General features: G+C 41.5%; 1 protein-coding gene across 1 annotated transcript in view; it reads left to right on the top strand.

The window, feature by feature from the left end:
- AASS (aminoadipate-semialdehyde synthase) overlaps window positions 1-17,924 on the top strand; it is a 79,824-nt gene extending 61,900 nt beyond the window's left edge. Inside the window, exons 19-24 of the mRNA XM_052638780.1 lie at window positions 3,342-3,509; window positions 11,713-11,808; window positions 14,100-14,215; window positions 15,084-15,172; window positions 15,696-15,872; window positions 17,608-17,924. Coding sequence (XP_052494740.1) covers window positions 3,342-3,509; window positions 11,713-11,808; window positions 14,100-14,215; window positions 15,084-15,172; window positions 15,696-15,872; window positions 17,608-17,726 — 765 coding nt within the window. The 3' untranslated portion in view covers window positions 17,727-17,924. The remainder of the gene's footprint in view (window positions 1-3,341; window positions 3,510-11,712; window positions 11,809-14,099; window positions 14,216-15,083; window positions 15,173-15,695; window positions 15,873-17,607) is intronic.
- Window positions 17,925-22,819: the final 4,895 nt, after the last annotated feature.

Genomic DNA, 22,819 nt, shown 5'->3' with positions numbered 1-22,819 from the left:
GGTAGGCTGCAGTCCATGGGGTCGGTAAGAGTCGGACATGACTGAGCAACTTCACTTTCACTTTTCACTTTCATCCATTGGAGAAGGAAATGGCAACCTACTCCATTTTTCTTGCCTGGAGAATCCCAGGGACAGGGGAACCTGGTGGGCTGCTGTCTATGGGGTCGCACAGAGTCGGACACAACTGAAGTGACTTAGCAGCAGTTTTTCTGGAATTCTCTCACTTTTTCAATGATCCAACAGATGTTTGCAGTTTGATCTCTGGTTCCTCTGCCTTTTCTAAATCCAGCTTGAACATCTGGAAGTTCACAGTTCAAGTACTATTGAAGCCTAGCTTGGAGAATTTTGAGCATTACTTTGCTAGCATGTGAGATGAGTGCAGTTGTGCAGTAGTTTGAACATTCTTTGGCATTACCTTTCTTTGGGATTAGAATGAAAACTGACCTTTTCCAGTCCTGTGGTCAATGCTGAGTTTTCCAAATTTGCTGGCATATTGAATGCAGCACTTTCACAACATCATCTTTTAGGATTTGAAATAGCTCAGCTGGAATCTCATCACCTCCACTAGCTTTGTTCATAGTGATGCTTTCTAAGGCCCACTTGACTTTGTATTCCAGGATGTCTGTCTCTAGATAAGTGATCACACCATCGTGGTTGTCTGGGTCAGGAAGATCTTTTTTGTATAGTTCTGTGTATCCTTGCCACCTCTTCTTAATATCTTCTGCTTCTGTTAGGTCCCTACCATTTTTGTCCTTTATTGTGCCCATCTTTGCATGAAATGAAATTCAAATAGACCTGTGTTTAAATCTGCCTCTGAGTGACTGTCTCAGCCTCAGTTTTCACCTCTGAAAAATGGGTTATTGTGTGGATTACAGGTTATGTATATAAGGCACCTGGCACACAGTGGGCCCTGCATAAATGCTTGTTTGCATACTGCTTGTGTTAAATGTATTGTTGGTTTAGCAGTCAAGCTTATTGTCAGTGGTCCTTGGTGGCTGGGAGACATGTCAGTGTGCGTGACATGTGGGGAAGTCTTGCACTTAGAGCAGCCTACACCAGCAGTGAGTAATGAGCCAGTGTCTCTGCTGGAAGTGGATCTTGGATGTAATTGTTTTCGAGTCAGGAAAAAAATGCACATTCTCTGCCAAATAGATAAGTATATCTTTCTTTCTTGTCCAAGTCATATAGGACAGGGCTTCTGAATAAGTAACATGGTAGGTCACTGCAAATACAACTCTAAATTGATACCAAATTATCCAGTAATGTTGGGGTCCAGTGGCTTCCATTTCAATCACTAAATGGATCATTACCATTCAGCTTATATTGCCCTATTTTCCTTATAAGGATCTCATGACGGACTTAGGAACCAGCTGATTTATTTCTGACTAGTACAGTGCTGGAATAGAGTGCTCTTTATTGACTTTGTCTTAAAAATCCCTAACCTTCAAACATGTAACCAAATTTTAGAATTGCCATAGCTTGTAGAAGAGAGTTAGGTGAGAAGACTCTAAAAGTTAACATTTGCCTATTTATTAGACTTAAAAAAAAATTTAGAATCCTGATGGAAGAAGTTTTCTCTAAAAAGTGCATTTGGGAAATGTATACTGTGAAGTTCAGAAGAGTTTCACAAGAAAATTAAACTAAAAGCATTCCTCACTTCCTTCAGATTCTCCCTCTTGGAATTTTTGATGGTGCTTGATGCTGTTTAAAGTGAGGCTTTTTTTTTAATAGCTATGCCAGGGATCAAACCCCTGCCCCCTGAATTGGCAGGGCAGAGTCTTAACTACAGGACCACCAAGGAAGTCCCTAAAGTGAGCCTTTGACTGCGGAGACCCCACCAGGCCTGACTCTGAGGTCAGAACTGCCCATTTCCTCCTGGGACTTCAGTTCTATATACATATGTTTCCATTTCCCCCTTCATACCAAGACATACATCAAACCTCCCGACAGATAAACCTCACGAAGCAGTACATTTAGCCAGAGGCTCCTTTGAGCAAATTCCCCAGACTCCATCCAAAGGTCCATCGCCAGCTCCCTCAAACAGTATTGTTTTGTGAAGCTCTCAGACGTGGTCAGAGATTGTTTCCAGGGGTGGGAGCAGGACCGAGTCTAATTCCACCAGGATACTCAGTTCTGATTGTATTCCTCCAGCATGTTTTCCATGACCTCAGGGATGATCACCTGCCTCTCAAGCTGAAAGAATTTAGCCCCTTATTCAATATGAAAGGGAGAAAAATCCTTCACTGCATCTTGATTGTGTGTGATGCAGGGAGAGGTGTAGGAAAGAGGATTCCTGGGACACCAGAAGAGCTTGGGATCAGTGTTGTAATTTCTCACCAGCAGTAAGATCAGGAGGTAGCATTTTTATTTATTCAGGTTTTTTTTTGGAGTCTCACTGTGTGTTCATTGCATTGTCCTTGTGAGAGGGCGTCGCCCCCACTCCCTTTCCCGACATCCACAGGCTGGGTGACTGGTCTAGGCTGTGAGTGTCTTATTGCTGCTCTAGTGCTGCTCCAGGTCTTGGTGGACATTAAGTAAAGGTTTGTGCAGTGAAGAAAGGAGTGCGTGGAGGCAGGAGCTGAGTCTTATTCATCACTGTCCTATTCCCAGGTGCCATCCTGGCACACACATAGCAGGTGCTCCGTAAATGCCAGGTGTGAATGGATGTGAATGGTACCTGATGTAGCATTCAAGATGGGGGATGGGAGTGAAGAGAAAGAACAGAGTGAGAATGTGGCCATTTCTATGTGAACACAGAAGGCACCTTGAGTATCTGTTCGTATAGCGTCTTGCCTATTTAAAAACAGAACTCTAGGGGACAAAATTCAGTGTCATCTTATCCAGGGTGAGGGAAAATCAGAAATAAGATCTTAGTAAAAAGCGAAATGCTTTAAGTCAGATTTTAAAGTTTGGAAGAACAATGCCCTTGTGAATTAAGTTATTAGTGGGACAGGTTGAACATGGGATGTTGACCAGGGTGAGTGTTAGTTCCTCCGTCGTTTCTGACTCTTTGTGACCCCATGGACTGTGTAACCCACAAGGCTCCTCTGTCCATGGGATCCTCCAGGCAAGAATACTGGAGTGGGTTGCATGCCCTCCTCCAGGGGATCTTCCCAACCCAGGGATTGAACCCAGGTCTCTTGCATTGTAGGTGGATTCCTTACCACCTGAGCCAGCAAGGAAGCCATTAAAATATTTTTTTCAAATCACCTATTGCTTTTTTTTTTTTTTTTGGTAAAAGCTGATTTTTTTTTTTTTTTAATATATATGAAGGATGAAGATAAGTCCAAAGAGAGAATCCACTGTTTTAACTCCACACATGCCTTTTCAATGTTCCCCAGGTTGTGAATGTTGTAGGAGGTGTCTCCTTTCTGGATTCAGTCACTCCTATGGATTATTTCCCTGGATTAAATTTGGAAGGTTATCCTAACAGAGACAGTACGAAGTATGCTGAGATTTATGGCATTCCATCTGCTCATACTTTATTACGAGGGACACTGAGGTACAAGGTAAGTGGCTCTATTTGAGGTGAACAGGTTGACCATTTGGATGTAAGTAATGCAAGCATGTAATTTTTCTTCATAATCAAAATAATTAAGATGATAAACCAGATTGGAGTCTGTTTCCTGAGAACTCTTTGGAATCATTGTTTCAGGAGATAACACAGCTGGAACAAAAATGGTTTTTGACTCATGAGAAGTGTGGGGGAAGGTGGAGGGCCAGCTTCAGATGTACTCAGGTTTGGGGGTCCAGTGACCTCATGGGGACTTGGTTTCTCTCCACCTCTCAGCTCTTCCTTCAAGCTTTGGTTGTGTCTCCTGTCTCACAGAATGGAGGGATGGTAGCAGAATCTTAGGTTCCAATCCAGTGAGAATGAAAAACTTCATCTTCACAGTCAAAAGTAGAGTTTTTATCTTGTGGGCCCCTGAGATCTGTGCAAAAAAAGGTGCCAGTCAGCTTTGGCCCTTGTTTTTCATCCCCAGAGCTGATAATGTAGCCAGTGTCACCTTCCCCAAAGCAAATCGTAAATTTTTTTTTTTTTTTACCACAAAATAGAGTGTAGATACTAGGACCATAAATATGAATGTCCAGTACACATTTTTTGAATCACAGAAGAATAGTTACAAGTGTGACCAGATTAAGACAATCAGTATAATGAGAAATCTATATGCAGGTCAGGAAGCAACAGTTAGAACTGGACATGGAACAACAGACTGGTTCCAAATAGGAAAAGGAGTATGTCAAGGCTGTATATTGTCACCCTGCTTATTTAACTTATATACAGAGTGCATCATGAGAAACGCTGGACTGGAAGAAGCACAAGCTGGAATCAAGATTGCCGGGAGAAATATCAATAACCTCAGATATGCAGATGACACCACCCTTATGGCAGAAAGTGAAGAGGAACTCAAAAGCTTCTTGATGAAAGTGAAAGAGGAGAGTGAAAAAGTTGGCTTAAAGCTCAACATTCAGAAAACTAAGATCATGGCATCTACTCCCATCACTTCATGGCAAATATATGGAGAAACATTGGAAACAGTGGCAGACTTTGTTTTGGGGGGCTCCAAAATCACTGCAGAAGGTGATTGCAGCCATGAAATTAAAAGGCACTTACTCCTTGGAAGAAAAATTATGACCAACCTAGATAGCATATTAAAAAGCAGAGACATTACTTTGCCAACAAAGGTCCATCTAGTCAAGGCTATGGTTTTTCTAGTGGTCATGTATGGATGTGAAATTTGGACTGTGAAGAATGCTGAGTGCCGACGAATTGATGTTTTGGAACTGTGGTGTTGGAGAAGACTCTTGAGAGTCCCTTGGACTGCAAGGAGATCCAACCAGTCCATTCTGAAGGAGATTGGTCCTTGGTGTTCTTTGGCAGGAATGATGCTAAAGCTGAAACTCCAGTACTTTGGCCACCTCATGCGAAGAGTTGACTCATTGGAAAAGACTCTGAGGCTGGGAGGGATTGGGGGCAGGACGAGAAGGGAACGACAGAGGATGAGATGTCTGGATGGTATCACCGACTCAATGGACATGAGTTTGAGTGAATTCTGGGAGATGGTGATGAACAGGGAGGCCTGGCGTGCTGATTCATGGGGTCACAAAGAGTCCGACACGACTGAGCAACTGAACTGAACTGAACTGATAATGATTTCCTAGGGCTGTTATAACAAATTACTATGAAAGTTTTAACAACAGAAATGTATCCTCTCAACAGAGTGTGTGCAAGGTTTGGGTCTTCTGGAAGTTTGGAAACCTTCTCTTGCCACTCTCAGCTCACTTCCAGTGATTGCAGGCAGTTCCTGATGTTCTTTAAGTTGTAGACGTATTGGTCCCATCTTTGCCTCCATCTTCATGTCATCTTCTCTTGCTTGTGGTACTGTGTCCTGTCCTCTTCTTACCAGGACCCCAGTCACTGTATTTAGGACCCACCCTAAATACTGAGATCCTTAACTAATTACATTTGCAAAGATTCGCATGAGGTCTTTGAGGTCCTGAGTGGCCAAGAATTATGAAGGGTACATATTCAACCCTGTATAACTAACATAGCTAAAATACATAGATCTCTAAAACTTAGGGATCTGATTTCAGATCTCACTGCCCTGTGAGATTTCCTGGAACCTGTGCTCTCATGAGTATGATTTCCTCACTATCTGGGAACTAAATGAATTGTCAGTGATAACATCTTAAGTAGATAAAAGAACCATGGACGTTTCATAAGCCTTTAGGCACAGGATAAATTCTAGTGGGAAGTGAAGTCATGCCCTCCCCAGGTCTGGCAGATTCTTGATTCTGTTTTCTTCTTCTTCTAAGACGGTAAGTAGGGACTATTTTTTTCAGGGGATTCAGGAGTTAGGACTTTCTGATCAGTTAGTCAGTTCAGTCACTTCAGTCGCTCAGTGGTGTCCAACTCTTTGCGACCCCATGAACTACAGCACGCCAGGCCTCCCTGTCCATCACCAACTCCAAGAGTTTACCCAAACTCACGTCCATCGAGTCGGTGATGCCATCCAGCCATCTCATCCTCTGCCATCCCCTTCTCCTCATGCCTCAAATCCCTCCCAGCATCAGGGTCTTTTCCAATGAGTCAACTCTTCGCATGAGGTGGCCAAAGTATTGGAGTTTCAGCTTCAGCATCAGTCCTTCCAGAGAATACCCAGGGTTGATCTCCTTCAGAATGGACTGGTTGGATCTCCTTGCAGTCCAAGGGACTCTCAAGAGTCTTCTCCAACAACACAGTTCAAAAGCATCAATTCTTCAGTGCTCAGCTTTCTTCATAGTCCAACTCTCACATCCATATATGACCACTAGAAAAACCATAGCCTTGACTAGATGGACCTTTGTTGGCAAAGTAATGTCTCTGCTTTTGAATATGCTATCTAGGTTGGTCATAACTTTCCCTCCAAGGAGTAAGCGCCTTTTAATTTCATGGCTGCAATCACTATCTGCAGTGAATTTGGAGCCCCCAAAATAAAGTCTGACACTGTTTCCACTGTTTCCCCATCTCTTTCCCATGAAGTGATGGGACCAGATGCCATGATCTTAGTTTTCTGAATGTTGAGCTTTAAGCCAACTTTTTCACTCTCCTCTTTCACTTTCATCAAGAGGCTTTTTAGCTCCTCTCCACTTTCTGCCATAAGGGTGGTGTCATCTGCATATCTGAGGTTATTGATATTTTTCCCAGCAATTGTGATTCCAGCTTGTGCTTCCTCCAGCCTTCTCCAGTGTTTCTCATGATGCACTCTGTATATAAGTTAAATAAGCAGGGTGACAATATACAGCCTTGACATATTCCTTTTCCTATTTGGAACCAGTCTGTTGTTCCATGTCCAGTTCTAACTGTTGCTTCCTGACCTGCATGTAGGTTTCTCAAGAGGCAGGTCAGGTGGTCTGGTATTCCCATGTCTTTCAGAATTTACCACAGTTTATTGTGATCCACACAGTCAAAGGCTTTGGCATAGTCAATAAAGCAGAAATAGATGTTTTTCTGGAACCCTCTTGCTTTTTCCATGATGCAGCAGATGTTGGCAATTTGATCTCTGGTTCCTCTGCCTTTTCTAAAACCAGCTTGAACATCTGAAAGTTCATTGTTCACGTATTGCTGAAGTCTGGCTTGGAGAATTTTGAGCATTACTTTACTAGTGTGTGAGATGAGTGCAATTGTGCGGTAGTTTGGGCATTCTTTGGCATTGCCTTTCTTTGGAATTGGAATGAAAACTGACCTTTTCTAGTCCTGTGGCCAATGCTGAGTTTTCCAAATTGCTGGCGTATTGAGTGCAGCACTTTCACAACATCATCTTTCAGGATTTGAAATAGCTCAACTGGAATTCCATCACCTCCACTAGCTTTGTTCGTAGTGGTGCTTTCTAAGGCCCACTTGACTTCACATTCCAGGATGTCTGGCTCTAGGTGAGTGATCACACCATTGTGATTATCTGGGTTGTAAAGATCTTTTTTGTACAGTTCTTCTGTGTATTCTTCCCACCTCTTCTTAATATCTTCTACTTCTGTTAAGTCCATATCATTTCTGTCCTTTATTGAGCCCATCTTTGCATGAAATGTTCCCTTGGTATCTCTAATTTTCTTCAAGAGATCTCTAGTCTTTCTCATTCTGTTGTTTTCCTCTGTTTCTTTGCATTGATCAGTGAGGACGGCTTTCTTATCTCTCCTTGCTATTCTTTGGAACTCTACATTCAGATGCTTATATCCTTCCTTTTCTCCATTGCTTTTTGCTTCTCTTCTATTCACAGCTGTTTGTAAGGCCTCCTCAGACAGCCATTTTGCTTTTTTGCATTTTTTTTTCCATGGTCTTGATCCCTGTCTCCTCTACAATGTCATGAACCTCCGTTCATAGTTCATCAGGCACTCTGTCTATCAGATTAGTCCCTTAAATCTATTTCTCACTTCCACTGTATAATCATAACGGATTTGATTTAGGTCATACCTGAATGGTCTAGTGATTTTCCCCACTTTCTTCAATTTAAGTCTGAATTTGGCAATAAGGAGTGCATGATCTGAGCCAGTCAGCTCCCGGTCTTGTTTTTGTTGACTCTATAGAGCTTCTCCATCTTTGGCTGCAAAGAACATAATCAGTCTGATTTCGGTGTTGACCGTCTGGTGATGTCCATGTGTAGAGTCTTCTCTTGTGTTGTTGGAAGAGGGTGTTTGCTATGACCAGTGTGTTCTCTTAGCAAAACTCTATTAGCCTTTGCCCTGCTTCATTTTGGGCTTCCCTAGTGGCTCAGACAGTAAAGCGTCTGTCTGCAATGCAGGAGACCCAGGTTCATTCCCCGGGTTGGGAAGATCCCTGGAGAAGGAAATGGCAGCCCACTCCCGTATTCTTGCCTGGAAAATCCCATGGACCGCGGAGCCTGGTAGGTTATCGTCCATGGGGTTGCAAAGAGTCGGACATGACTGAACGATTTCACTTTCACTGTCTTTCACTTTCTGCTTCATTTTGTATTCCAAGGCCAAATTTGCCTGTTACTCCAGATGTTTCTTGACTTCCTACTTTTGCATTCCAGTCCCCTATAATAAAAAGGACATCTGTTTTGGGTGTTAGTTCTAAAAGGTCTTGTAGGTCTTCATAGAACTGTTCAACTTCAGCTTCTTCAGCATTACTGCTTGGGGCATAGGCTTGGATTACCATGATATTGAATGGTTTGCCTTGGAAATGAACAGAGATCATTCTGTCGTTTTTGAGACTGCATCCAAGTACTGCATTTTGGACTCTTGTTGACCATGATAGCTGCTCCATTTCTTCTGAGGGATTCCTGCCCACAGTAGTAGATATAATGGTCATCTGAGTTAAATTCACCCATTCCAGTCCATTTTAGTTCACTGATTCCTAGAATGTCGACATTCACTCTTGCCATCTCCTGTTTGACCATTTCCAATTTACCTTGATTCACAGACCTGACATTCCAGGTTCCTATGCAATATTGCTCTTTACAGCATCGGACCTTGCTTCCATCACCAGTCACATCCACAACCGGGTATTGTTTTTGCTTTGGCTCCATCCCTTCATTCTTTCTGGAGTTATTTCTACTATTTCTATGCTACTGATCTCCAGTAGCATATTGGGCACTTACCGACCTGGGGAGTTCTTCTTTTGGTATCCTATCATTTTGCCTTTTCATACTGTTCATGGGGTTCTCAAGGCAAGAATACTGAATGGTTTTGCCATTCCCTTCTCTGGTGGACCACATTCTGTCAGACCTCTCCACCATGACCCGTCCTTCTTGGGTGGTCCCACACAGCATGGCTTCGTTTCATTGAGTTAGACAAGGCTGTGGTCCATTTGATCAGATTGGCTAGTTTTCTGTGAATATCATTTCAGTGTGTCTGCCCTCTGATGCCCTCTAGTAACACCTACCATCTTACTTGGGTTTCTCTTACCTTGGATGTGGGGTATCTTTTCACGGCTGCTCCAGCAAAGCGCAGCCACTGCTCCTTACCTTGGACGACATTGCCCCTCATGACCTTGAACGTGGAGTAGCTCCTCTCAGCCCTCCTGCGCCCACGCAGCCACAGCTCCTTGGACGTGGGGTAGCTCCTCTTGGCTGCCGCCCCTGACCTCGGATGTGGGATAGCTCCTCTTGGCCGCTCCTGCGCCATCACAGCCTGGTGCTCTCAGTCACCACCCCTAAGCATCTGATAACTTTAGGTATATAATCTCTGGTAAAATGTATAGATCCCAAAATAGAGGATTTTAAGAGATTTAAGAATAAACTAAAGCTCTCAAGAATGTGTAGGGGTGAGAACCACCCCACCGAACCTGAGAGAATGAAAGATGTCACAGATTTCATATCCATGAGGGCCATCACCCTGAGCAATGTCAGCAACCCTTCAAGTAGCCAGAATGTTCTTTCCAGTGTTAGAGATGAGACCCTGTCACCCAAATATGATCAGGAGACTTTGACTTTTTCCCTGCACGTGCTTATCACATGAGTCCTTCTAGACCCAGCTTAATATCACCTTCTCATGGTATCTTAACTCCTCTCCTTGACTCCCCTCCCCCCAATCTATGTGAGTCCTCCTTGGTGCTCCCATAGCTATGCTAGCCCATTGTAGGGCAGTCTTCAGTGGTCGTGGTTTTGCTCTCTATGGACCAGGACTCATTCATTTGTCTTATTGGAGCCTTCTCCTGGACTGTAGTGTCTTCATGGGTTGGGAATGCATACTTCATGTCTGTGGCCTCAGCCCTAAGCACAGTAATTTGCTAAGGACTTACTGATAAGTGAATATACATAATAAATTCATCTCAAGAGGTCACCATAAAAATATATTTCTGAGATTGAGAAATAGCTCAGACACGTCTCAGTATCTGAGATTTTGGAAGAAGAGCACTCCAGCATTTATCAGATCCTAGAAGCAAGCTGGAATTACTGCTTTTTTGTTTCTCCTCTTTGAACTGTATTTACATTGGGTTAGAGCAAATGAATGTGAATTCTTTAATTAGTAACCTTTACACAGTTTGAGTAGTACAGCTTATCAGAAATGTGAAAATCCACACATTAAATGGTGAAATATCCAATGGCAACAGAAACTATATCTTAATAACTTTATTGCTTTCTGAAATAATTTCCTGCCTTTCTCTTCTTCCTCCTCTTCCTTCTCTTCCTCCTCATCCTTCTATTCTCTCTCTCTAACTTCAGTGGCTATAAAGCCCCTTATTTTGACTTTCTCATTCCACCCTCCCCCTACCATGATTTGCTCCCAAGAGAACATACATTATGATCTTCCTTCACTTTATTATCATTCAGAATCCATGCATCCTGTCACTTGTTTTTGTTTTAGCATACTGGATGATGGATAATGGGGTGAGGGCATGGGGATGAAGGACACAGATACTTTCTATGCCTACAGTTCAGCAGCTGAATAGACAGTGAATTGCAGTTTGTGTTAAGTGCCATTGTAGAGGTATGCACAAAATACTGCAGGAACCCAGAGCAGAAGGAAGTGCCCACTTATCTAGCAGTAAGTTCAGATGCACTGAACTGGGTCTTAAAAGTAAACATTTCATAAGTGATAAAGAGGTGTTACCACATTCCAGGCACAGGCAGTGTGCACCAAGGCCCATGTCTCTGGAAGAGCCCAGCAGCTTATTTAGGGAATGTGAGTGGTGGAGAAGATCATTAGTTGAGTCAGACTGGAGGGGTGTATTGGCATGGGTTTCATGCCAAGAACTTTGGCCTGTCCTACAAGAATGAAGGACCCATGAGGAATTTTTATCAGTGGTGACATTTTAGATATTTCGAATTCTTACTTTTCCCCCTGCTCCTTATTTGCATTAGAATAATGACTCAAGGAGTGGAATGGATTTTCTGCTTTGGGGGATATTCTTACATGCTCCTTCTTCCATTATAAAAGAGAGGACAACTGTTCTGTTAAATATAATTCTGCTGACTTGAGTGTGTAACACAAGAGGAAATTTGCTTTTATGCTGTCAGAAAAGCACCACTCACATGTTACCAAGAAAAGGTAAAGACCCTGTTTCGCAAGTTCTCTTAAGTAAACCAGTGGAATGGTTGTTACACTACTGATTTTGGTTTGAACCAAAGGGTGGCTGCATCAGTGCTAGCAATACAAATGGCTATCTTCTGTCAGTTTTCGAAGTGAATTATGAAGACAGATTCTTCTTTTCAAAAGAATTAAAAAACAATTTTAAAGACATTTTCATGTGTTGCTTACCAACTCTTGTTACAGGGGTATGCCAAAGCTTTGAGTGGATTTGTGAAGCTGGGTCTCATAAACAGAGATGCGTTTCCTGCCCTTCAACCTGATGCCAATCCGCTCACCTGGGTGAGTGGCTCTGGAATTACACATTGTCTGCTGCTCTTCAGAAATGCCTTCTGAAATGGTCAGGTTTGCACGGGGGTTTTGACCAGCAAAGAACCCATCCTATGGTGTATGTGCAGGAAGTTAAGTCCTAGTTCCAAAACCCCCTTTCCCTTCACTATTTTGGGAGGATGGAGAGGACAAGGAGGCTGACCCATGGGGCCTATTTCCTGTAGCAACTCGTACCACTTGATTGCCCCCTCAGCCCTGAGAGAGATGGGCTTGCCCTCTGCGTTGGGCTCTGGGCTCTGCCGCTTGTCTGAGTGCTGGCCCCATTGATGAGAGTTAAGCTAGGGCCTCCTGAACCTGGGAAGGCAGGAGAGCTCCTGGTGGTATTCCAGAACTGATTCCCAATGCCCAAATTAGGTCTTTCATTTGACCATTTGTAACCATGAGGAATTTGAGTTTTTAAGTACTGAGTTTATGCACATATCTGTATTGTATTTAAATCCTAGAGTCTCAGGGTTAGAAGGAACTTTGGAGACTTGGAGTGAGTGGAAGTCGCTCAGTCGTGTCCAACTCTTTGCGACCCCATAGACTATACAGTCCATGGAATTCTCCAGGCCAGAATACTGGAGTCGGTAGCCTTTCCCTTCTCCAGGGGATCTTCCTAACCCAGGGATCGAACCCAGGTCTCCCACATTGCAGGTGGATTCTTTACCAGCTGAGCTATCAGGGAAGCCCTGGAGACTTGGAACTGAATGTAAAGTAAAGCTTCCACTAACTGCCAAGAATTAATTTGTTACCAACTGGTTGTCCAACTTAAATTAACATGCCCATATTTCAATACAGATGCCAGAAATTCTGTCCCAAGGAGATAAGAATCTGTACTGCTAATCCCATGTCTCCCAGTGAAGCTGTGGTATTCTTATTAGCTGGTTGCTTTTAAATTCTCATTTTTTGTGTATATGAAAGTTTTTTCAATCTAAGTTTCAGCTTTCATAAATTAGCTTGTTGGACAGAAGTGAATAAATATCCATGGAATGAATCTGATGTTGAGGCAATTTGATTGGGAAGGTTGGTACAAGCATTGTTGGGGCTGGTCCCCTTCTCTTGGCAGCTACAGTTTAGAACAGGGGCTGGCAAACTGGTTTTTTTTTTTTTTTGTAAAAGACCAGATTGTAACTTTTCTAGGCTTTTATGGGTCACACGGTCTCTGTCAGGCTACTCAGTTCAGACTGCTCATAAAAAAATGAGCATGACTATGTTTCAATAAAAGTTTTTATTTACAAAGCCAGGTGGTGAGCTCACTTTGGTCTGTGAACTAGTTTTTTTTTTTTTTCCTCTTTGTGGGAAGGCTTTTGATTTTTAATTGAAAGATAATTGCCTTACAGTGTTGTATTAGTTGCTGCTGCACAACAAAGTAAATCAGCTTCATGTATACACATATCCTCTCCCTCTTGTTTCTCCCTACCAACCCCCATCCCCCCACCTAGGTCATCACAGAGCACCAAACTGAGCTCCCCGTGCTATATAGCAACTTCCTGCTAGGAATATTTTACAGATGGTAGTGTATACGTAGTATGAAACTTTCCTATGGTAGGCCGTAGGCTATGAGCTATATATATATATATATATATATATATATATATACATATATATATATCTCCACTCTTCCCATTTGTCCCACCTTCTTCCCTTGCTGAGCAAGCTTGTTGATCTTTAATCTAGAGCACAGCCTGGAGAAAGTCTTGTTTAGAAAGTGGATAAAGCTATGACCACTGTTTAACTGTTCTTCCTTGAGATTTTATTATCTGCACAATCTCCCTCATTTCCTGAACTTACAAAAGAATCGTGGTTGCTACTAGCAACCACAGCAAAGATCCTTCCACTCTATCCTGGCCAAAACAAGAATACCAAATCCTAGACTTCTGGAGGGCAAGGGATAATGGGTGAAGGGTGATGAAGAGGATCTGCAAAGGCAGGCAAAGTGATCATAAATATGATATTACTCTTTTGGTGTTGATTTGGTGTTATGACTCATTCTTATCGCTGAAATATCATTCTAAAATACCATGCATGTATTGATGTGTAGGTGTGCAGACATGTATCACATGTGTGTGCCACAATTTACTGTTTCTGCTGCTGTTGCTGCTAAGTCGCTTCAGTCGTGTCCGACTCTGTGCGACCACATAGACGGCAGCTAATTATCTCTAATTTACAATTTGAGGTCCGGTGTCTTCCTAGGATAATCTCTAAACGTATTTTTTATTCTATTTGGAACTTAGAAGTTGTGTCTTTGTTTTTTTAACCAGAAAGAACTCCTCTGTGATCTAGTTGGGATTTCATCCTCTTCCAAATGTGATGTGCTTAAGGAAGCTGTCTTTAAGAAACTGGAAGGAGACACAACCCAGCTGGAGGCTCTCAAATGGTAGGCATGAACCAGTCAACCTAAAGCAAAACACTGGATCCATGATCACTTAGTTCTTTCTAGTCAAAAAAAGGTCAAGATAGAAACAGACATTTCACATTGTCTTTGATGAATTTACTGCTCTAATGTTGGCCCGTTGTAGAGAGATTACCATACTGTGTTCAGTTCAGTTCAGTCGCTCAGTCGTGTCCGACTCTTTGCAACCCCATGAATCGCAGCATGCCAGGCCTCCCTGTCCATCACCATCTCTCGGAGTTCACTCAGACTCACGTCCATCGAGTCCGTGATGCCATCCAGCCATCTCATCCTCTGTCGTCCCCTTCTCCGCCTGCCCCCAATCCCTCCCAGCATCAGAGTCTTTTCCAATGAGCCAACTCTTCGTATACTACGTTCATAAGGGGATTGAAAAGTATGTAGAGAGAGGAATTCAATGGCAATTATAACTTGAGAAATACTTATTTTTGAGAAACATCACTACTCAGTTTTTGAGAAAGGTGGGGCATTTTTTCTCTCCTGTAGGAGATTCTCCTACTCTTCTTTAACTACTTTAAAATACACATTCTGCTGGTATCCTTCACATGGAACAACCAACCTGTAAGTTAATCTCAGGAGAAGCTTGGCAACAGTGTGCACTGATGGTATGTCAGATCTGGCTCCAGGGAGCACTCATGGGAGAGTCTGGGGATGATTCTAAAGGTGAAAACATTACTGTTATTATTTTACAGTAACTTGGGAGTCCTATAACTTCAGCTGTCATCTTACGATTCTGCCCTTTCAAGATGAAATCCAATGAGTGTTCCCTTCTGCTTCCCAAGTGAGCGTATATGTAGGTCTTGAAATTAACACAGCCATCTCTTATTCTTCTCAGGTTGGGCCTACTCGGGGATGAACAAGTCCCTCAGGCCGAGTCTCTCGTGGATGCCCTCTCCAAGCATCTGGCTGTGAAACTTTCCTATGGTAGGCCATAGCCTGTGAGCTGAATATCCCCGAAGAAGGATCTTAAGAGCCAGTGAATTAGATTGGCAGGAGTCACACAGTGGGCATGGACAAACGTGATGTCAGGGAAAGAGCACTAGGGTTATTTCTCCAGAAGAAAGAATAAGAGAACTACTAAGCAACAGTGAACTTGAAAACATGGCAAAGGAAACCATGATTAGTTTTCCTTTTAATTTTTGACACATTAAGGGAATGCTGAAGCAGCATTCTGGGGAGAAGAGAGGATGGCCTCTCCAGCAGTACTCTCATGTCTGTAACTGGGTTACAGTGAGACCAGTCTGCACAGAGGAATCTGGTCAGAGTCATCATTTCCTTGAATTTTTAATTTGTCCTTTGGGCTACAAAGCAGTATATCTAATTATTTAAGGATATACATAATGGGAAGGAAAATTTCAAAGCAGAAGGGGAGGAGCAGGGGGATGAAATATGGTATTGGAATTGTAACGATAATGACATTTTCAAATGTATATTTATTAATTTTAAGGTCCTGGAGAGAAAGATATGATTGTGATGAGAGACAGCTTTGGAATCAGACATCCTTCTGGACATTTAGAAAATAAAACTATTGATCTTGTGGTTTATGGGGATGTCAATGGTTTTTCAGCCATGGCTAAAACTGTGGGGTTACCCACTGCTATGGCAGCCAAGATGTTACTTGATGGTAAGTTCTTTCATTGAAGGACCAACTCTGTCTCCATGTTATCTCCAAGTCATTCAACACCTGGATGATACCAAGACTAATCAAATAATTAGTCTTCAGTATGATACTGGCTTTCACTAAAAGTGAGCCAGTTCAGAAGATCCAAGTTCTGGCTGACTGGGAGATCACCCTGTGATGAGTAAAAAACATGGGCTTTGGAGTTAGACCTGATTTCTATTCCATGTAAGCCCCAAGATGGCTGAGGGATGGAATGCCAGTTACTTAGAATCTCTGCATCAGAGTTCATCTGTAAAGTGGGGAAATTGTCATCACTAATTCATAGGGTTGTATGACATCAAAGTGAAATAATACATAAACCTCCTATCACATAGAAGGGGTTCCCAGGGAATATTAACTGCCTTCTTTTCTTTCCTTTTTCCCTTTTTTGTATTGAGTGACTTCACTTTCACTTTTCACTTTCATGCATTGGAGAAGGAAATGGCAACCCACTCCAGTGTTCTTGCCTGGAGAATCCCAGGGACAGGGAAGCCTGGTGGGCTGCCGTCTATGGGGTCACACAGAGTCAGACACGACTGAAGCGACTTAGCAGCAGCAGTAGCAGCAGCAACACTGAAATAGCAGACGGTAGTCTCTTCCAGATCTTCAAAAATATAAGCCATGTTTTATTAATCTTCATATTTTAATATACTGTCAATGTTCAGTATATGTTTTGAACTAAAAGAATTCAAATTTCAACTTTCCTTAAGGTCATATATGCTTTCAGTAAGCTTATCTCTGAATATAACACCTCATTTTGTCCTTGTAAAGGTGTGAAGGGAATAAAAAACATCAAAGCATATAAATGTGAAATAAAGAGAAGATATATCAATAGTAGCATGTTGTTGTTTAGTTGCTAAGTTGTGTCCAACTCTTTGTGACCCTATGGACTGCAGCCCACCCCCCCTCACCTGTCTGTAGAATTTTCCAGGCAAGAATATGGGAGTGGTTTGCTATATCCTTCTCCAGGGCATCTTCCCGGGCCAGGGATCAAACCTGTGTCTCCTGCACTGGCAGGTGGATTCTCTACCACTGAGCCACGAGGGAATGTTAGTCTATATACAGTGAAACTACCTACTAGTTATTGAGGAACCATAGTGAAGAAGTGATGTGGGATGAGGTCATCATGGCCTTTAAGGAAAGTGCCCAAATTTATTCTTTCAGCCATCCTAACAGATGCCAGTGCCCAAGTTACCAGATTGGTTTCAGATATTTTATTTTTTTTGCCACACCATGCAGCATGTAGGATCTAAGTTCCCAGACTGGGACTCAAACCTATGCCTCCTACAGTGGAAGTGTGGAGTCTTAACCACTGAACCGCCAGGGAATTCCCTCAGATTGGTGTAATTTCATTGGGTTGGTGTTAAAAAATGATATCAGCAAATCAGACCAGTTAGATTTACAAGTTTTTTTTCTTCTTATACTTATTTTCTCTGATCTGGTAGTTAATGCAGTTAGGTGTATAAATTCAGACTCAGCCCCTAAGTTCAGCTGTGCTTTCCATGAACCCCTTACAGTGTGTTGATTATGTAATAATTTAGTAGGAGATATTTAAGCTACATTAAAAAAAAATCCCTAGGCTGCCAACAATTCATTAACTTGGAGTTTACTGCTATATGGTAATTCTTGCTGTAGAAGAAGAATGTGTAACCATTCTTACCACCTTTAAAATGGTATCTTCAAACTTACTTTTTTCTAGGTGAAATTCAAGCTAAAGGCCTGATGGGACCCTTTTCAAAGGAGATCTATGGACCAATATTGGAGCGAATTAAAGCAGAAGGCATTATGTATACTACACAGAGCACAATCAAACTATAATTGAGAATTATATTTTATCTTCCCAGCCAACACAGCTCTGAACTTCTGTGCAGTAAACATGCTTGTTAATGTGATATTTTAAAACATGAAGCATGATATGCTTTGATATGTCAATACAATGGTGTTTTTGAAATATAAATCTCTATTTTAATATGAAAACATTTGTTATAAGAAATGCCAGTAATTATCAGAGCTTTAATAATTCTATCATGTATTTTTTAATGTGTATGTAAAAGTGATAATGCTTGTACCTCTTGTTAACTTATTATGCAACTTTTTTCCTTACAAGAATATATTTTCCTATAATTAGCAGATGAAGTTTTATCTTTTTAGTAAGAAGATTTCTTCACACAGCTTTACTTTTGTTTTTCAGACAGATTCAGCTGGATGTTTCTAGATTACCTGTCTACAAGCTTTTGCAATAATGCTATTTGTGCCTTTTTGTAAAATTATGATTTAAGAAAGTGACATTTCTGATAGTTTCCTCTTTAATGTTTAGAAAAGGAATAGGTAAGATGAAATCAAAATCTACAGGATCAGCTCATTAGGCACAGGAAAAGAGTCTTAACAAATCCAACATCCTTTTGTGATAAAAAACACTCAACAAACTAGGAATAGAAGGGAATTCTTTAACCTGATAAAGCGTACCTATGAAAAACCCAGAGCTAATATCGTACTCAAGGATGAAAGACTGACAGATTCTCCCCTGAAATCAGGGACAAGACAGAGATGTACACTCATGCCATTTCTATTCAGTTTGTACTGGAAGGTCTAGATGGGGTAATTAGGCAAGAAAATGAAATAAAAGACATCCATATTAGAAAGAGATGTAAAACTATCTCTGTTTGCAGATGGTATAATCTTATACATAGAAAATGCAAAAGAATAATCTAAGAAAACATTAGATCTAATACATGAGTTCATCAGTTGCAGGATTACATTCAAAAATTGATTGTACTGGTATACAGTATCAATGAATAAAGCAAAAATGATATTAAGAAAACAATTCTTAAAAAAGTGTAGAATAGAAATAGAATGAGAGTTCAGAAGTAATGCTTATTGAGTTTTGAAAAAGGTGCTAAGACAATTCAGTTGAGAAAAATAGTCTTTTCATCAAATGGTGCTGAAACAACTGGATATCCACATGCAAAAGAATAAAGTTGGACTCCCTACCTCACAGCACATATAAAACTTATCTCAAAATGGACCAAATACCCAGATATAAGAGCAAACACTGTAACACTTTTAGATGAAATCACAGGTGTAAATCTTCCTGACCTTCGATTAGGCAATGGCTTCTGAAATAAATGACACCAAAGCACGAGCAACAAAAGGAAGAAAATAGATAAATTGGATATCATCAGGATTAAAACCTTCTGTGCTTTTAAGAATACCATCAAGAAGGCAAAAGACAAGCCACAGAATGAGAAAATGTTGCAAACTGTATATCAGGTAAAAGAAGAACTTGAATAGATAGAGAACTATTGTATTCAATAAAAAGTCAAAGAGCCTAACTTAAAAAAAAAGGATAAAGGATTGGAATTGACAGTTCTCAAAAGAAGATATACAAAAGGCCACTGAGCACATGAAAAGATGGTTAACGCACGTCAGCTATCAGGGAAATAGAAGTCAAATCTACAATGAGATAGCACTTCAATGTCACCTGGATAGCTATTGTGAAAAAATAGTAAGTGTTGGTGAAAATGTGGAGAAATTGGAACCCTCATAAACTGCTGGTAGAAATATAAAATGGTATGGCTGCTTGGAGAAACAGTTTGGCAGTTCCTCAAATGGTTAAACATAGAATTACCATATTATCCCTGGTGCAGGGTGAGGCTTCCCTGGTGGCTCAGACAGTACAGTGTCTGCCTGCAATGTGGGAGACCTGGGTTCGATCCCTGGGTCAGGAAGATCCTCTGGAGAAGGAAATGGCAACCCATTCCAGTACCTTTGCCTGGAAAATCCCATGGACGGAGGAGGCTGGTATGCTATAGTCCATGGGGTTGCAAAGAGTTGGACATGTCTGAGCAACCTCACTTTCACCATATTATCCAGTAATTCCACTCTTAGCTATAGGAAAAAATGAAAATGCATCCACACAACTTGTAAACAGATGTTTATAGTGGTATTATTCATAACAGCCAGAAATAAAAACAAGTCAAATACCCATCATATTAACAAAATGTGGCATATCCAGACAATGGAATATTATTCAGCAATTAAAAAGAAACTGGGTACTGATACATACCACGACATGGATAAACTTCAAGTGAAAGAAGCCAGGCAGGAAAAGCCACATATTGTGTGATTTGATTTGTATGAAATGTCCAGAATTGTTAAATCTCTATATGGAGAAAGTAGATTAGGGCTGGGGGATGAAACACAAGCTGGAATCAAGATTGCCAGGAGAAATATCAATAATCTCAGATATGCAGATGACACCACCCTTATGGCAGAAAGTGAAGAGGAGCTAAAAAGCCTCTTGATGAAAGTGAAAGAGGAGAGTGAAAAAGTTGGCTTAAAGCTCAACATTCAGAAAACAAAGATCATGGCATCTGGTCCCATCACTTCATGGGAAATAGATGGGGAAACAACGAAAACAATGTCAGACTTTATTTTTCTGGGCTCCAAAATCACTGCAGATGGTGATTGCAGCCATGAAATTAAAAGATGCTTACTCCTTGAAAGAAAAGTGATGACCAACCTAGACAGCATATTCAAAAGCAGAGACATTACTTTGCCGACTAAGGTCCGTCTAGCCAAGGCTATGGTTTTTCCTGTGGTCATGTATGGAGGTGAGAGTTGGGACTGTGAAGAAGGCTGAGCGCCGAAGAATTGATGCTTTTGAACTGTGGTGCTGGAGAAGACTCGAGAGTCCCTTGGACTGCAAGGAGATCCAACCAGTCCATTCTGAAGGAGATCAACCCTGGGATTTCTTTGGAAGGAATGATGCTAAAGCTGAAACTCCAGTACTTTGGCCACCTCATGCGAAGAGTTGACTCATTGGAAAAGACTCTGATGCTGGGAGGAACTGGGGGCAGGAGGAGAAGGGGACGACCGAGGATGAGATGGCTGGATGGCATCATGGACTTGATGGATGTGAGTCTGAGTGAACTCCGGGAGATGGTGATGGACAGGGAGGCCTGGCGTGCTGCGATTCATGGGGTCGCAAAGAGTCGGACACGACTGAGCGACTGAACTGAGAGATCAATAATCTATAAGTAAGTAAAGACATATCTGTTATGGCAGTTTTTTTTAATTACAACATTGATTTTAATATAATCAGTTAGGAGATAATGCTTGTGTTGAATATTCATTGGAAGGACTGATGCTGAAGCTGAAGCTTCAATACTTTGGCCACCTGATGTGAAGAGCTGACTCACTAGAAAAGACTGTGATGCTGGGAAAGACAGAAGACAGGAAGAGGAGACAGCAGAGGACGAGATGATTGGATGGCATCACCAACTCAATGAGTTTGAGCAAGCTCTGGCAGATGGTGAAGGACAGGGAAGCCTGGCATGCTGCAGTCCATGGGGTCACAGAGAGTCGGACATGACTGAGCAACTGAACATCACAACGTTGTGTTGCGTTGATTCCACTTGCGGTCTGGAAGAGCACTCAGATGACATGGGAACTAGGGAACTAGGGTGGGAGGGGAACCCACTAAGATAATATAGCAACTGGTTTGGGCTTTAAGTGATAAAGCGGTAGGATTGAAGAGGAGGATCTAGTGCTAGAAAAGGAAACGCCAGTAAGTTTGAGTAAAGGTAGATAGAAACACTGCATTGGCTCTCAGTAACAAGTCGTATACTAAAGCATACCGGTGGAATCTAGAAAAATGGTACTGATGAACCTATCTGCAAGACAGGAATAGAGATGCAAATGTGGAGAACAGTTGTGGGGACACAGCGGGGGAAGGAGAGGATGGGACAAATTGAGAGAGTAGTACTGACATATATGTATGTGTGTGTAAACTAGATAGCTAGTGGGAAGTTACTGTATAGCACAGGAAGCTCGGCTCAGTGCTTTGTGATGACTAAGAGGCGGGGTGGGGGGAGGTTCAAGAGGGAGTGGACTGATCCGTGTTGTACAGCAGAAACCAACACAACATTGTAAAGCAATTATCCTCCAATTAAAGCTGTCCAGCAAGGATTTCAGTAGTAAAGGTGGTGGTGGTAGGATCTGGGTATGGATGGATAGATTACAATTACAAGCATTTAGCCCTTGAGCTACATTTGTGAATCCCTGGTCTAAATCTTTTGATAGGCTTAATGCTCACATCTTCCAGATTTTTCTACCGTTTTTGGCCTCCTCCAGACAAAACTGATATTTCCAGTTATCCTTGTCCTAGACTCATGAGACACTAGAAGTTCCTCTGAGAAGCAGTGTGATTGCTTCTACCACATACTAGCTCTCCTTTTCCACAAACTGAGGACAACAATAACCCACAGCATGGTTATAAAGCGTCTGAGAGAATGTAAGAGCCTGATGTCTAGTAGATGTTAAAAAACACTAGTTTTTCTTTTTTTTTTGCAATACTCTTCACAATAATAATTTGCTTGAAATTTACGTTAAAGATAATGATATTTTAGCTCTGAGATATTTTTCAATGTTTTGGATACATTTGGAAGATTCCTCAAGGATCCATGCCTCTCAGGCAAGTCATAGATGTATCTGCTCCATAAGGAGAGTTGTAAAGTAGTTATAGAGAAGAGACCAAAATTATCATTAGGCCAGCTCTGACTTTACAGAAGAGAAAATATGTCTCACAAAGATAAATGACTTGCCTAAAGTGACAAGATGTACTACTGAAATTTGATCAGCATTCAAAAACCCAGGATACTTTATAAAATTTGGGAAGATCTCTGATTTATAAAACCTCCCTTACCATGGGTTGTTAGGGTTACCACTAACCCAAATGAGGCCTTTTTGAGAATTAGAGAAAAGTACTCATAGGTACTTCTGTCAAAAAATTGTCATCAAATATGTAAATTAGAACAATACACTTATCGTCTAATGGAAAAAGTCATAATATTAATCATAACATAATAAATATTAATTGTATTAAATACCTATCCTAATACATGTTCAAT

This window comes from Budorcas taxicolor, chromosome 4 (genome assembly GCF_023091745.1).
Source record: "Budorcas taxicolor isolate Tak-1 chromosome 4, Takin1.1, whole genome shotgun sequence".
NCBI classification, from domain to species: Eukaryota; Metazoa; Chordata; class Mammalia; order Artiodactyla; family Bovidae; genus Budorcas; species Budorcas taxicolor.
Note: the sequence above shows the minus strand (reverse complement) of the source record. Positions and strands in the feature narration are given on the sequence as shown.